General features: G+C 45.0%; 1 protein-coding gene across 2 annotated transcripts in view; it reads left to right on the forward strand.

The window, feature by feature from the left end:
- Positions 1–16619, forward strand: part of THSD4 (thrombospondin type 1 domain containing 4) — a 576129-nt gene that overhangs the window by 261506 nt on the left and 298004 nt on the right. For both annotated transcript variants that reach the window (XM_045848582.1, XM_045848581.1), the window contains one exon: positions 1765–1901. In XM_045848582.1, the coding sequence (XP_045704538.1) occupies positions 1765–1901 (137 nt within the window). The remainder of the gene's footprint in view (positions 1–1764; positions 1902–16619) is intronic.

Raw genomic sequence — 16619 nt, forward strand, 5'->3', positions numbered from 1 at the left:
ACTTTTTGTTGTTGTTTTTGCAAGATGACCTCTTACATCTTTTGGGCAGTCAGGGTAAGAAACCAAGTCAAGAATCCTCTTGACTTCTAAGATAGACCTTAGGGTACATAGGAGACATAGACAGAAGGTTCAGTCTTCCCTGAACCACATGGTCCCAGAGGCTCCATGTATGTTGTTTCCTGGGAGCAGTTTTCAATGGCTTCAGAGGGAAAGAAAGTTCATTGCTACGACAGTCAGGCAGCCACACTGGGGAAAATATGATGTATCTTCTTGTGAAGAAAAAAGGCAGTATTATCCAATCCAGTAATCAGATTTTCAGACAAAGGCACGACCCTGGAATGTCCTGTCTACAGCTGAGCATAGCATTAGTCTTGTTGCCAAGAGGTTTTTAAAAAATCAGTGTGTACTGGCTTGTCTGTCTCTTTTGGATATGAAAATACATTTTACCTCATAATTTTTCTCATTCTTATTTTGAAGGCAACTAAATTGCTTTGGAGGTATTAGTTGCAGTGGTAATTAATTTAGCTTTTATTGAGCACCTACTGTGTGCCAAGCTCCATATAAAGTGATAGAAATATAGAGAAAGACTTGGGTAGGTGACTACATCTCATGGTGGGAAGGGAGAGAAAGGCAATAAAAAAGCCAGTACTCATTTATCCATCCCTCCTTTTATTGCTCAGGGATCTGTTGAGCATTTTCTATGTGCCCAACTCTGTACTGAGTGCTATGGATACAAAAGTGATTAAGACTGACACATCCCTGTGGTCCTTCAAGACCATGCTCCAATCAAGCTTGGTTAAGCCTAAAGCAGAGAAGGTCAGAAGAGCCTGTGACGGGGGGATGTTTAGGTGAGATTAGGATCCAATGAAGGGCTTCTCGGAGGAGAAGGCCTGGGAACTAAAACAAAGTAGAAACAGGTGCTAACCAGGTAAGACAAAGGCAGCAAGAAAAGTTAAGCAATGGCTGGACAGAGGTAGTGCTCCGTTGGGGATAGAACATAGGCCTAAGGAAGAACAGTAGGAAATAAGACTATTTATATTTGAAAGACATTTTATTTCTTGCTTAGGAGTTTGGACTTCATCCTAAGGTGATTGAGAAACCACTGAAATATCTCATAATGGAGGAGTTATACAGGAATCTCCAGCCACACAAAAGAGCATTACTATGCTATAACTACAGAGGTTTTACGTAAACTAAACAACAGTAGAACAGCCAAAGGTGTGCTCTCGATGATTGCTGATACATACAATATAATTATGACTATAGCAAAGTGTGGGAGTATGTCTACAAGTAGATTCTATTATTGGCACTGTGAGATTGCTTAAGAATTCCTTTGTGATACTCATTCAGCACTGAGTCTCTGCTACATGCTGTAGATGAGGCTACAGGCTCTTCCCTCCATTATCAAAGATGGAGAGACCTGGTAGCATCCATGCACTTTTTAAAAGTATGTGGTTATAAATGTCCGGAACAGGCAGATCCATTGAGACAGCAAGTAGACTGGTGGTTGCCAGTGTCTCGGGGAGGAGGGGTGGAGAGAATCGGAAGGGACAGCAAACAAGTCCAGGATTTCTTTTTGGAGCAATGGCAGTGTTCTGGAATTACTGGTAATGGCTATACAACATTGTGAGTATAGTAAAAAACACTGAATTTTACACTTTGGTTAAAATGGTTAATTTTATGTTATATGAATCTTATCTCAATAAAAAATAGAGGAAAAAAGATGTTGATTGATTTTCTTTTTTTTTTTTTTTTTTTTGGTAGTAAAGGGCAATCGGAAGTGTGAGTTGAACTGCCAGGCAATGGGCTACCGCTTCTACGTGCGGCAAGCTGAGAAGGTCATTGACGGCACCCCCTGCGACCAGAATGGCACGGCCATCTGCGTGTCTGGGCAGTGCAAGGTAAGTGGCCCAGGACGGCGGTATCAGGGTGGACTCTCAGGCTGCTTGAGCTCTTACTGCCAGACCATGGTCTGCAGCCCCCCCGCAGCCCACAGGCCCCTGAGCATGAGCTCTGGGAGAAGTGGGACAAGACAGGGCGGCTTGGTCCATCCTGTGTTTTTGATCTTTGGGAGCCACCCGGTCTCACTCTGGCATTGTGATTATTAAATGGTTTGTGTTTACACTGCATGCTCCAGAAGGGACACAGTGCTTTTTGCTCATTGTGTCTAGAGCGCCTTCCTCACCTCTGAAGTGGAGGTCATGGGAAGGCCACTCCCGGCTCAGGCCGGAAACAGCTGGTGGTGTGCAGGTGGCATTTTAAGGGCAGGGTGTATTTCATCTTGCCTCCCACCAGACGGGGCGAGCTTCCAAATGAAAGTCGTCTCTCACCCTTTACAACAGATGCTGTACTTTAAACAGGAAGAGTTTTCGGCCTCTTTGGACTTCTGAAGTCTGTTCCAGTAAATCCCTGCCCGATATTCTGCACAGATTCTGAGCTTGAGAGAATGCTTGTGGCATGTTAACCTTTGACAGAAAGCACGTTTGGTTAAAAACAGGTGTCTTAGTTGAGATGGCACAAATGCCACAGTCACATTAATTTGGGCCTGGAAGGCCACCCGCCTTTCATCTGTAAATGTGGTCGGCAGAGCTAAGCAGGTAAATGACTCTTTGGAGCCCAGACTGAGGTTTAATTCTGCCTTAATTAAACCTCAATAGCTGGAGGATTGATTTTCCTCAAAGGAGGAGGCCTCAGCTATCACATCTGTAGGTTCCTGTTATACCTGGAATGTAAATTGCCAGTGTTTAGTATTAGAGCTATCCCAGTGTGATTTCTAAGCACAACCTTCCCCCCTTAGCCATTGTGTAGGATAGCCTCAGATTCTGAATAAAGTTAAGAAAGGGAGAAGCTGTCATTTGCTACCTGATGTGTGTGAGGTGTCTGTGGAAGAGCAAAACCCCCAAAGAATTATGAGGCGGTGTAAAAGAGGCAGGGAGCATGGTGGGGAGTATAGTGGGGGCCACGACCTTCCTGGCCTCCGATTCTCCCCTCCTTCGGAAAAACCGTTGTGTTTCACACATCCCCTCTGAGCCTAACCTTCCTCCGATGGAAGCTGAGGGACTTCCATTAGAGTTTTGTGGTGTCCAGCTCAACTGGTTTCTGCCTCTCACTGTTAGTGAACCTAAAATAATGGTCCTTAAGCAATCTGGCTTTTTCTTTCCGATCCTGAATGAACTGTTTTGTTTTCTGATACATGTACACCTGCTGGGAGTGGGTACAGTGTAATGGTTAAAAACATGCCCTCTGAAGTCAGATTGCTTGGGTTCAAGTCCTGCCTCTCCCACTGACTTACTGTGTGGTCTTGTCCAAGTTACGTCATCTACAACCCAAGGAGGATGGTACAGCTCCTGCTTCCTGCCTTACGGTGAAGAGCCGTGTGCTAGTGCACATACGGTGCCTACAGTGGGTCTGCACTTAGTAAGCATACTGGTGTGTGTTAGTGCAATTGTTTGTGTCCACTTATATCCTGTTGTATTTGAGTTTTTAAATGCAAAGTATTTGCTTTATTTTTTTTTTGGTAGATTATAGATCTGTGAGATGGACACGACCTTTTGGGGCGGGTCCTCTCACTGTAATGGGACCCATGGGGCAGAGCAGATTCTAGCTGGGTGTGTCTGGGGAAGGGCTGGAGTGTCTGATTTTCTAACAAGCTCCCATGGGATGTGCATGCTGTTGGTCTATGGATTGTACTTTGTGTAGCAAAGTTTAAAGGACACTTTGATTAGATCATACTTAACAAAGAACCAGAAATGTAAATACAGAGTGGTGAAATGCCTTGGAAGATGACATGTGATCTCTTTCCACTGGGCAAGCGTGTTTTCTTAGTGTTACATGATGTGTCTCTGAACTGATGATATGAAAAACAAACACTTATAAGGACATGTCTATGGATTCTTCGTAATTGGTGAAAACCTTTCAGACTATAGGACAGCACAGTTCAAGGATGATAATTGCTGAAAGACTGAGACAAACAGCCCCAGGATGTAAGTAGATTAATAGGTATTTGATGTCACAAGGATGACTTTGCTATTCCATCACATTTGTTCTCTGTGCTTTTGCCTGAAATTCACTCATTGAAGTTGTTAGAGCCCTGATTCTCTTGTCCTCTTTGAAAATTCAGTTTCAGTAATATGAAGTACATTTGCTTCCCAGGGTGAGAATCTGTTTACTTTGTGCCTTTCAGAGGGTAAAGTGTCCTTTTCTGAACATTTGATGGGAAGCCCAGAATTCCATTGGATATCTCTGTTTGGCTGCCTTGTGGCTGAGAGAGCGGTCTCTCGTGGACACGGGTGTCTGCCTCTGCTGGCTGCATAAAGTTGAATAGCAAACCTGGGCCTGCAACCAAACTTAATGAAAGGCAATGAGCATTAAATAGGAGTATGAGTCAAACCCACAAAGGAGTAGCTAGGAGAGAAGAGTGTCTGCTCGACACCAAGCCAAAGAAATACCCAGGCCCACACAGTGCAAGCCCAAGTGCTGGAACAAGTGCCCACAGGGCACTCCGAGCGTGTTCACCTGCCTGCTGGCTCCTCCGTTTCAGAGCCAGGAGCTGGAAGAGCAGCAGGAAGGGTGCAGGTGTCCTTGGACAGGAGGCTAGAGAAAATGGCGGCCCTCTCCAGTCCCTCAGTACTGGGTGACACTTCTTTTCTTGACAGGGACTGAATGTTGACTTCAGACTAAGGATTGCATGTAGCTAAGCTTTGAAGGCAAAGCACTGTGGCACTGTCTTCTCCTGAAGTATGTGTCCGCAGGGATTCCGCCTTCCTTGTCCAGACCCCTTCCCTCTAGACATCTAATAGGACTGTCTGGCCAGTCTTGAGAGCAGTCTCTGAGACACTCCCAGCCCTGACTGGTCATTATTATCATTTGTGGGAAAGAAATTAGCATTTTCTAATTAACAAAGATCACAGTAATAATTTCTATCAGTAAGCATCCCATTAACTATACTGTGATTTTTTTAATTTGATCTCAGTTTTAAGGTATGTCTGAAAATTTTTGAATGTTTATACTTGAATGTAGATGCACTATTTTTGCTTACAATATAATAAAATAGATGAAACTTTGCAGGCATTTAAAAGAACAGGGTCACTTGGGTAAAGACTACCAAAAACAACATTCGCTGCCTGGAGTTCAGACTTTCAGAAACCTCAGGATCCCAGACCTAACTGAAACTGAAAAAGTCAGAATTACTCTAAGACCCACCCAAAAAAGGTTTTGGTGGTAAAGATACAGTCCTTGAGTAGGTTTTTACAATACAGAGGCTGATGCAAAACCGCAGAGGAAGAAGGCGTTGGAGCTGATTCGTGCAGGATAGCAAGGAACCACTTCTGAGAGTTCGCGATGTGCCAGACCCTGTGCCTGCCAGGTGCCTTCCTAGGCGATGGTTTCATCAGTTCGTCCGCCTTCACAATGACTCAATCAATAGGAATCATTAGTCCCTGTTTTACCAGGACTATCAGAGATTAAATGACTTGGACACACGAAGTGCTGCATAGTGGCTAACGATTAATATTGACTTTTTAGAGCAGAAAGAGTGGTTTATACATGACGGGGGGAATCTATGGGCTTTGGGTCTCCCCTATTCTGAATTTATTTTCCTCACTGCCTCCTTCCAAAACAAACTGTTTTTTCAAAACACACATCAGGACATGCCTCTTCTTTACTTAAATTCCATCTGTGGCGCCCCATTGCCTATGGAATAGAGGCCAGGCCCTTCATCACCTGTCTGCTGCCAGGCCTCCCTGGGCCCCCGGTGCTGGCCAGGCTGGGACGTGTTTCTCCTGACCCAGCAGGCCTGCAGGGTTGTGCTCCACGAGAATGTGCACGCTGTCCTGTCTGCCCACTCTGGGTCTACCCCTGGCTCTGCTCAGAAGCCACTGGCTGACCCCCTTGTGTACTGTTCTACTTTACTGTTCCCTCTTCTTGTAGCTATTTGTTCCCATCGCCCTCGCCTGCCGCCCAGCCACCCTGGGAGCAGTTCCAGGCACTTGGCTTTAGCAAAATGCCTACCCTTTGAATAGGTGCTTAAAATAAATGAGTAAATGAATTAAGGTACTTAGTGACTCAGTCTGTTGGCTTCCAGCAAATGAAATTAGTCCTGAGTGCAGCACAGAGTCTCTCATTTTTGTCTGGGATGGGCAGTTGATTGTAGATAAAACAAGGACATGCAGCCCCCTTGGCCCAGTCCCCAGGGCCCAGGGCCCAAGGCCCAAGGCCTTGGGGGTGGGGGAGAGCTCTTGGCACACAAGCTCCTGTCTCCCTTGTCCTGTTTTTAATTTTGCTCATTCTGAATTTCCCGAGTCCCTTCAGAGCTAATGACAGGAAGAACGTAAGCACGTGTAAGTATGTGCTCCCCAGGGTGCCTTCTGTTGAGGGCACAGAGCCCCCTTCTGCCCACCACGCTCCTCCCTTGTCCCTAGTCAGCCGGCACTCTCCATGCAGGGCGCCTCCTATGCCGGACTTCCGCGCACACTGCGGGGCTTCCACCCTTCCTCCCCAAGCTGGGACACTGCTGGGCTTCCATCCTGACACGTCAGCAGACAGCTTCATATTTATTCAATAAATTAAATCAAGGTAACTCTTTCCAAATGTTCAGAGATAAGCCCTGGACCACGTGTGCCCCTGACTAGGAAGGAGGACACAGTGGGTGTGTGCATCTGCGCTGGGGCTGGGTGTTCAGGTGCTGAGGGCTCTGTTCCTGCTTTAGCGGCTGCTGCTGTGCTGTCGGAGCCCAGCAGGGGGACCCTGCTCTTCCCTCTGCCTATGTGCCCTGAGTGGCTTTCGCTTCTCCTCTTGGTTGCCAGCTTTATTTTGTGGGCTTTGCTCAGAGTTCCGTCATTACTTGAATGAAATCAAGAGAATAATTGCAGTGGGTAAAGTTTATCCCCTTTGCCAGACATTTGCATCATCCGGGCTTGAAGTAGGATGGAGAGCGTTTACTCTGCTTGAATTCTGAGCTTGTGTGACGTGTGTTGGGCTCCCTCTGGTATTCCCACTCCAAGCAAACTGCTCTAAAAGCCCTTTCTGCTTGTGACTGTTAAAATGCTTATCATGTCAGGTTACAGCTACTTTGCCATGTGTCTGAGCTCCGAAAGGAGGAGCATTAGATATCCTCAGCGCTTAACATAGGAAAATTATTCAATAATGTTTTTAAAATGGAAGAGTGAATAAACACAAGAACGAGTCAGGAACTGAATATGAAGCCTCCCTTCCTAGAAATAATCAAGAATAGGGTTAACAAAGCATTAACATTTTAGAGCCCAGGCCCTGTTCTCAAGGCCTCTCGAATTCCTAAACCTAAAGTAAACCTGATGAAATTTTCCTGGTTATATGCACTTCTTTTCCATTATCTATGTTTTTTCTCATTTTCAAGCATTGGGACCACTACCTAACATAAGAACTCTGTTAAAATGTCTTTATTAGTACATACTTATTAACTATTGTTATCATTAATTATTAATTAACAGCCCAAGCAATACACATAATTATTAATTAATTCAACAAATAATCTTAACTGCTCACTGCCATACACACTGGTCTAGGTGGGGGAGATAAAAATGTAGAAAAGATTAACATGGTTCCTCTCCACACTAAGCTTAAAATCTAATAGAAAATGTAATAAAGAGAAAAGTCCAGTTAACAAGCAAGCATCACAGATTTTGACGAGCATCCTGAGGTTAATAGGAACTGAAATAGTGGGAGTGATGGGAGGCGCACATGGGGTGTAGGGGAAGGTCTCCGAGGAGGGCGGGGTGGAGACAGCCAGTGGAGGCAACCCTGAGTGCTGACCTTGTGATCCCCGGGGCCTGGAGAAAGCACAGGCCAGGATGAAGCACACATACAGTGCTCGGGAGCTGACAGATGTGGGGATGGTCAGTGCCTTCGCCCTGCCCTCTGCCCTGTTAATCTGGTGTCCTCCTGGCGGTGCCATGCTTAGTTCCTGCTGGGTGCCCACACGTCTTCCTGAGAACATGCTGGCTTTAGCAGTGGAAAGCCCTCCACGCCATGACCACATCAAAATTACACCTAAACTGCAGAATGACCTTCATTCAGAACCACCTAAAATCTGGCTGAATGGAAGTCCTACAACTAGGGATTTAAAGAAGAAGCACATTGAGACTGGTGGGAGGGGTGGAGAGGCTGAACAGGCTGGTGCTGGGTAAAAATCAGGAGGGATATCTCAGCTGTGGAGGAGCCAGGCCCCCCAGCCCAGGGTCCCAGTGCCAGGAAGAGATGTCCTCATACTTTTTGGCTATAAAAACCAGAATAGGTCATGGTAGAGTGAGACAGAGGCTTCTGGAGCCCCAGGTGTTCCTCTTAAAAGGCTCACACATACTTGCTTGGACTCACTCCTCTGAGCTCCAGCACCAGGGTAGCAGCTTGAAAAGCACCAGTGGCATACAGAGAGGATCTAAAGTGTCTGGCATCAGGGCAAGAGTTGAGGGGCAGCTTTCTCCCAGGCAGAAATGCTGGCAGAGGCCATTCATCCTTTCATGAGCCCTCCCCCAACAGAGCAGGCAGGCAGGTGCCCTATCTGAGACTCCATCAGCCTGGTTCACACTGTTCACCCTGTCCTGGTGATTCCCTGAGATCCCACTCCACCCAACTTGTGGGCCCTCCCAAGCTGCTTCCAGTGGCTTTTCCATACAAATGGCCTGTCATGGCTCATGCTTTGGGCTTGCCTAAAATCTCTCGAACAAGCAGCATCTGACCACAGCAAGCCCCATACCTCTCACTAAGTGGCCCCACACTAGCTGTGGCTTACCTTGGTTCATAGCTTGGCCTTGCCTGGGCACTTCCAAGCCCAGCATAAGTAGCAGCCATCTGCAGATTGCTTTGTAGCTCATGCCAGGAGGCCCCCAGACAGAATACAGGCAGTGGCTGACCTTGGCCTGTACCTCCCAGGAGGCCCCAGAACCAGCACACCCAGTGGACAGCTTCAGATCATGTCAGAGCACCACCCAACCACCTCTACAAGTGACACACTCAACGGGCAGACTCAGCAGGCACGAGAGCCCTGCTAAAGAAGTCCTCCTCTATGGGGTGGGCCCCTGCACAGCTAATCCTCCATGGTGTCAGAGATCAGTGGTAACAGCCAGTCCTTGCAGCTGATTGGCCTAGAGGTAAATCCCTCCCATTGATAAGCCAACAGCAGTCAAGTCTCCACTACAACAGGAAGATGTACACAGCCCACATGGGGGCACACCTGGAGCCCCAGTTTAGGGATAAGGGAGGCTGTGCCACTGAACCCTATAGGATATTTTCTATGTTAGGCCACTCTTTCAAGTCAAAGAGATGTAGCAGCTCTACCTAACGCATAGAAACAAACACAGGGAGGCTGCCAAAATGAGGAGACAAAAAACATGTCTCAGATGAAAGAACAGAAGAAAACTCCAGAGAAAGAACTAAGCAAAATGGGGACAAGCAATAAAATAGAAACAAAGTTCAAAACACTAGTTATAAGGAAGCTCAGTGAACTTAGGGGAAGAGTGATGAACTCAGTGAGAACTTCAACAAACAGATAGGAAACATAAAAACAGAACTAGAGAAGAACTGAAATACTGACTATATTATAGGGAATCAACAATGGACTAGGTGAAGCATAGGATCAAACCAGAGATTTGGAAGATAAGGAAGCAGGAAATACCCAATCAGATCAGCAAGAAGGGAAAAGAGTTTTTAAAAATAAAGAGAGTATAAGCAGTCTCTGGGACAACGTCAAGACTACCAGTATTCACACCATGGGGGTACCAGAAGAAGAAGACAGAGAGCAAGAAGTTGAAAACGTATTTGAAAAAATAATGACAAAACTTCCCTAACTTGGTGAAGAAGATAGGTATAAAGTCCACGAAGCACAGAGAATCCCAAACAAGATGAACCCAAAGAGGCCATACCAAGACACATCATAATTAAAATGCTGAAGGTTAAAGACAAAGAGAGAATCTGAAAAGCAGCAAGAGAAAACCAGTTAGTGACCTACAGGGGAGCTCTGACAAAACTGTCAGCTGATTTCTCAACAGAAACTTTGCAAAATAATGTAAAGGAAGGACTTACGACCAAGATTATGCTACCCAGCAAAGCTATCATTTAGAATAAAAAGATAGATAAAGTGCTTCCCAGAGAAGAAAAAGCTAAAGGAGTTTATTACCACCAAATCAGTATTATATGAAATGGTAAAGGGTCTTCTTTGAGAAGAAGGCTAAAAAATATGAACAATAAAATGACAATAAAAAACAAAATAAGCCAACAAGCTGGACAGAGACAGGCTCATAGACACAGAAAACATTCTGATGGTGCCAGATGAGAGGGAGATTGGGGGTGATGGATGGCAAAGGTGAAGGGATTAAGAAGTGCACATTGGTTGTTACAGAACAGTCACGGGGATGTAAAGCACAGCATAGAGAATATAGTCAACAATATTCTAATATGTCAGGTGTCAGATGGGAGTTGAGATTCATCAGGATGATCACTTAGTAAGTTATATAATATCTAATACTGATGTGTACATCTAAACTAATATAACAGTGTATGTCAACTATAATTGAAAAATAAAAAGTAAAGAAAGCCCTCTACTAGTTCCATTAAGTCATCCTTAAGGCACAGAAAGACTGTCGTGGAAACTGGATGGCCTAATGGGAGCAAGTTTAGGGGGTCGGACAGGCTCCCCAATACCACACAGAGAAAAGAAGGGCTGCTCAGGGAAGAGTGGGGCAGGCCCCTCCTACGCCAGAGCATCAGAAGAGAGAGAGAAATGTAGGGTTCCTCTACCTCACCTTCCTTTAATGGGCAGCATGCTCCCAGAGGGAACTGCAGACATGTTCTGTCCAAACTGGCAAGGGTGGTGACTGAGACTGGTAACTGGGAGAGGAGAGGAAGCTTCAGCAGAAAAAGCCCTCTGGGCCCAACGGTTACATCTGCCCAGTCCACCCCGTCTGTGCCCCTAAGGCAAACAGACTGGACGCACCATCTGAGCAGGACCTGTCACGGTACGGTACAGATGCTGCAGGGTCATGGAGCGCTCACTGTAGTCTGCGTGATGTACAGATGCTGCCCCACAACTACGGGTGCAGACACCTGTGCCGTGTGCAGAAACCACAGGCAGGCTCCCCCCAGATGGACAAGAGCAAGGGGAGCAGCAGCCCCGTTCTCTCTGGTCCCAGCGCGGCCTTGCCAGTCATCTCGTGCTCCTCACCGGTGACATTAGTGCAGGGTCAGGCTTGTTTTAAATGTGGGCTGCTGAGCCTGACAATGATTCCAGCAGAGCCCAGAAGCCTGAGTGAAGATGGGGAGGGAAAGCCCATTATCCTAACGTCTCGTTTGGGCATAGTGCTGAAATTTCTGCCAGAAGTCAGGTCAAACCAAAGAGTGAGGAGCATTGCTGGTACGACAGAAAAGCCTCCGAAAAATACCCTGAGGTGTTGTGCATCTAGATAGAAATAGGTATATGAGGACCAAAGTACTAGATGAAAACATATTTTTTATTTTATATTTTAATAGACAATAATACATTTCTGTGATTCAGACATCAAAAAGTGTGACTCCCATGGCCGCTCTGCCCACTTTCCCGTTGCCTGCCAGGAAGCAACCACCCCTTTGATCGTTTCTTTCCTAAGGCAGATATTTTTCTGCACAGAGGAGCCCATTCATATTATTTTCCCCCTTTTTTTTTTCGGCATATATGGTAGCACATCCTACACCCATGACTGTGAACTTTGCTTTTCTTACTTAACATGCTCTGGAGAAGTCTCCATTTCGATATGTAAAGAATGTCTTCAGTCATTTTGCAGTCACGCGGTACTGCACTGAAGGAACTACCCGAGATTCCTCTATGGTAATGCGCGCGCGCGCGGCTGCGTCTGGTCCTCATCGCAGCAGCAGTGCAGCCGTGAACGTGGTTGTGCATGGGCCATTTTACATGTCTGCAAGTATGATAAATCCCGTAAGAAAAATTCCAGAACCAAGTCAGGAGTTTGTACTGTTTGTGATTTTAATGCCTGGTGGGTGGCAATTTGCTCTCCAGAGAGGCTGAACCCACTAACAGTCCCACCAGCAATGTCTGAGAGTGGTGTGTTGTCCAGCATTTGGATTTCTGCCAATCTCATTAGTGAAAAAATGGTGTCTTGGGCAGTTTTCATTTGCAATTATCTTATTTTGAGTGAGGTTGAGCATCTTGTCATATGTTTAAGAACCACAGGGACTGGAATAAGATGAATGAGGGTCCGAATTTAAGGAGACATTAAATTGGATGAAATCCTTGGGGTCTTCTTAAGTTTTGTGCCTTCAGCACCTCACCTGACCTGGTCTCGTCCCAGCCCTGGGGACAGCATGCGCCCTTCTGACTCAGGACCCTGTACATTCCTCTTGTGTGATCTGTTTTTATATTGGGTTGTTTGTCTTTCTTAGTTTGTAGGACTTTTTCATACATGGAAGTTTTTTATGATATAAATTGCAGGGTTTTTGTTTTGTTTTGTTTTGTTTGGGGGTAGTCTTTTACTCACACACACAGGGTTTTGTTTATTTTTTGCCATGCAGATGTTTTTAATTTTTTAAGTGGTGAATTTAGCAACTTTCACTTTTATCACTAGATTTTGTGCCATAGAAAGCCTTTCTACATTCTGAAGCATAAAGAAAAATTCTGCTATGTCTTCTTTCAGTAATCTATGGCTCTATGCTTTTACATTTTTACATTTTATATGAATCTACTTGGAATTTACCCTAATGTCAGGCATGGACTTGGTTTTACTTTTTTTCAGATGGCTACCCAGCTATTCCTTTACCATAATAGAAGCGATCTTCCCCCCACTGTTTCAGGGCTCACTCTTTATTACTGTGTGTGTGTCTATTTGTATGTACATGTGTATGTTTACACATGCTCCCAGAGGGAACTGAAGACGTGTTCTGTCCAAACTGGCAAGGGTGGTGGGCTTTCTATTCTATTCCATTAGTCTGCATGTCAAATACCAGAACAAATGTTTTGATGGCTAAATTACACATTCCGGCCTTTAAAGTTATGCAAGGTGAGCTTGCTCCTCGCCCGGAGCCCCTGCACTCATGGACTGTGGGAGGAGATGGTTGTTTGTCACTTGGGAAACCCGTCTGTTTTTAGGGGCCTTAGCAACTCTTTGTATTTCCAGTAAGTTTTTGCTTGACTGAAAAACTAATGTTTTATGGCTTTTTAGGACTAGTATGGCAGGAGTTACAAATATGAGGAGTACTCTAGATGAAAAAATCGGTAAAGTAGTTGAAAAACACACAAAAAAGTTCTAGCAGCTATTTGTTTTTCAGAACCAACCAGAAAAAGAAATTGCTGGTACCATATTCTGTCCTTTAGAAAACAGACAATATCGCTTACAAGTTTTATTCTATATGGATCCTTCTAATTTCTTAGAGTTTATCGACCCATTTCCTAATGGTTTAAAGTTTATATTTTTCCTACTTATTTCTCTTGCATTTTATTTTCACAATTATCAGCAAAATGCTAGTGATTGTAGCATTTAGGGATATTATGAACCTGGTCTCCTAACTAAATCTTGAAAGGATTCCAGGAGAAAAGACTCTTTTTTGCTCTATGTCCAAACTCACTCAAAAGGGCTAAGGAAGGAAGATCAGTAACAGCTATGATTGGAACCTGAAGGGACTGAATATAATCATATACGTACAAAGATCTTGAGTTCAAACATCTGGTTCCCAAATACTAGCCTTGCTTTCCCAAAACTGCACCTGACAAAACCTTGAAGTTTGTCTTCTTTTGTGAGAGCTGGAATGAGCTTTTCCTGGGTGAAATATCTTTGTGTCTTTGGGGTTTCAAATCAGTTTCTAAAAGCCTAATCTAAATACTTCCTACATACAATAAGATGTTTCAAATATGTGATATAAATAAAGTACAATGTCTGGTGTTCCAATGGTGCTTAATGTGTTTTTGCTAGTGTATTTCTCAGTTGGGGAAAAAATAGGCTTTTTTTTTTAAGATATTTGGGCCCCTCTGAGTGAGACTAGAGAACATGCAATATTTTGTAAATGGAAGTATGTGTCTTGTCACTGTGTTCCAGCTTTTATAGATTATATAGCACAATATCAAGTAAATGTGACTTGAATACTTCTTGGTGATGACTCTTTTTCTGATACCTTACAAAGGTCTGTTTAATATAACTGGTTGATAATGACATCTAGTGTTCAGTATTGGAATTACATGTCCTTAAAAGCATCGGAAAGAGCCAATTACTGTATTTTGCTGTGTATAATGCTCACTTTGGGCCCCAATTTTTGAAGGAAAACATAAGGATGTGCATTATACATGGGTATAATGATTATGTACCATGGGTGTAATAATTCCATGTATAGTGTGCAAGGGAGTACATTATACACAGAAATATGGTGTCATTTAATTCAGGGTTGGCAATTAAATAGGCGTGAATTAAAGTAAGTGGAAGTGGAGTGATTGGGGTAATGATGGGGAAAATTTGAGTTAGAAGGGTGATATCTTTTTTGATGACAGCACCAAGAACTGTAAATAACACTTGAGGGATATTGTGTGCAGACATGCAAAGTAAAATTCTGTTTGCTATTTGCTTTCAGACTTAGCTCTGAATCTGTTTTTTCAGTTCAGCCCCCTTTGGCCCTTTCCAGACCAGGTGTGGGTGTGAATTCACTAACCAAATTATCTTGAGCAAGTCATGTAGTTTCTCTGAGACTCCATCCCCTTGAATAGAAAGATTCTGAGACGACCTCACAAAATTCTGGGAGAACTGAATGAGACGTGTTCGGTGTACAGAGACCTGAGCTGAGTGTGGGGCACACTGTAGGGCAGTGCTGGTGGTGGCAGTGGCGGTGATGTGTCTGGGGCCCATTTGTGGACCTTGACATCTACTCTTGATGGGGCAGCAAAAACAGACAGGGGCCAGGTGTAGAAATTGTCCAGAAGGTTGTAACTAGATCACGGGAACAGTGAGCAACGGGAACCGTATCCTGACGTGAACAGAAAATGTGGATTTTGTGAGGCTCGGGTGAAGGGGACCATTCTGCCGAAAAAGGCACTGGGGTTGAGAAAGCTACTACTGCCCAGCTGCCTTGGGGTGCAGGGTGTGGGAAAGAGGGATGCAAGGAGTGTTGAACATCTTGGGAAGAGTGTTTTTCCTGCAGAGCTTTAAGAAGGTAAAGTGCAAAAGTGATTGCTTACTCCACCACTCACGAACTGGGTCTCGCTTGTCAAGTTCCTTCACTATCCTGATTCCAATTTTTTACTTCCATAACATGGGGATGATAACAGTACTGACCAGGCCAGGGTGTGTGGGTTAAATGAGCAGATGCATGTGAGGCCCTTAGCACACACCTGGCCCGCTGAGTGAGCTCGCCCTGTTGACTCCTGTTGCTCCTCCGCAGGAAGGGAGATGGAGGCAGAAGATTTAAAACAAGACAAACAAAATTCTGTACAGCCCCTGGACACAGGGCGGATCCATCCTCGCCTTTCTGCCCTGTTCCCTCTGCCTACAACCCTTGACGTCCTCCACCTCCCACACAGGTCTCCTCTGGGAAGCATTCCCTGGCCGGCTGGGGGGTCATCATCTCTCTTTGTACGGTGTCCCCAGTCCCCACAGTGCCTTGTTTGACACACTTGCTGTTCTCATCAGACTGTAGTGCCCGTGTTTGTTTACACGGCTGGCCTCCCTGATGAACAATGAGCCCCTTGAGGACGGACTGACAGAGCTTAAGAAATGACGATGGAAGTGAGCAGTCTGAGAAGAGGGAGAGAAGAGGATCGGACAGAGAGTGTGCAATGTGTGTGGCAAATGGTCTTTGAATCCAGGGGGAGGGTATGTGTTTATCAAACTGTTCTTGCAACTTCTCCTTTATGTTCGTGTTCCTTCAAATTACAGAATTGGAGAGGGGAAAGTGAAAGATTTGCCCTGTTTTCCTTTTTGCATTCAAAGCCTCTCTTTTGGGCGAGGGGCGCTGAACTAGGCTCAGACACCTGTCCCATGTTTCCCCTTACTCGCCTGACCTCCGTGGGCTGCTCGGGCTGCCCAGAAATACTGTGTCCAAACGGCAAGGCTGTTCTCTCTGCCTGCACATCCTGTACCTAACGGGGCTCTGCTCAACTGGGGTTCCCGCTGTCATTCAGAGAGAAACAGATCCTTGTCCTCCTATAGGTGAGCACTGCTGCTCTTGACGTTTCTTGGAAGCCACAGTACATTTTGGAATTGAAGATGTGGAGGGATAACCTTACATTTTGCAGAGAAGAAGCACTGAAACAGTCCTGTGAAAATGTATGTTCAGTTAGGGGTGGGAGTGTCACTGTACATTGTCACTTCCAGGGCCCCCTGCTGGGCATTTGTAGAACTGCTGCATCCCAAATCATAAAAAATTCCATTTCCTGAGCTGCTTTTGAAAAGCGTAAGAGGTGCCATGTTCAAAGCTATATCCTACCCCATTCCCTTCTACCCCAAATATTGCTCAAACGGTTAAGCTATGTGTTTAATTAAAACCCAGTGGACAAATGTAATCTCAAAATAAAAACTGCATAGTAAAAGCTATTCAAGTGCTTCTATTTTATTTTTCAGAAGAAAGGTCCTGAGCAAACTCTAGAAGTGAAGACTACCACATTTTCCTTCTGTTATATAGGC

The sequence above is a fragment of the Phyllostomus hastatus genome, unplaced genomic scaffold (assembly GCF_019186645.2).
Source record: "Phyllostomus hastatus isolate PE091 unplaced genomic scaffold, TTU_PhHast_1.1 phas_contig_62, whole genome shotgun sequence".
Classification (NCBI taxonomy): Eukaryota; Metazoa; Chordata; class Mammalia; order Chiroptera; family Phyllostomidae; genus Phyllostomus; species Phyllostomus hastatus.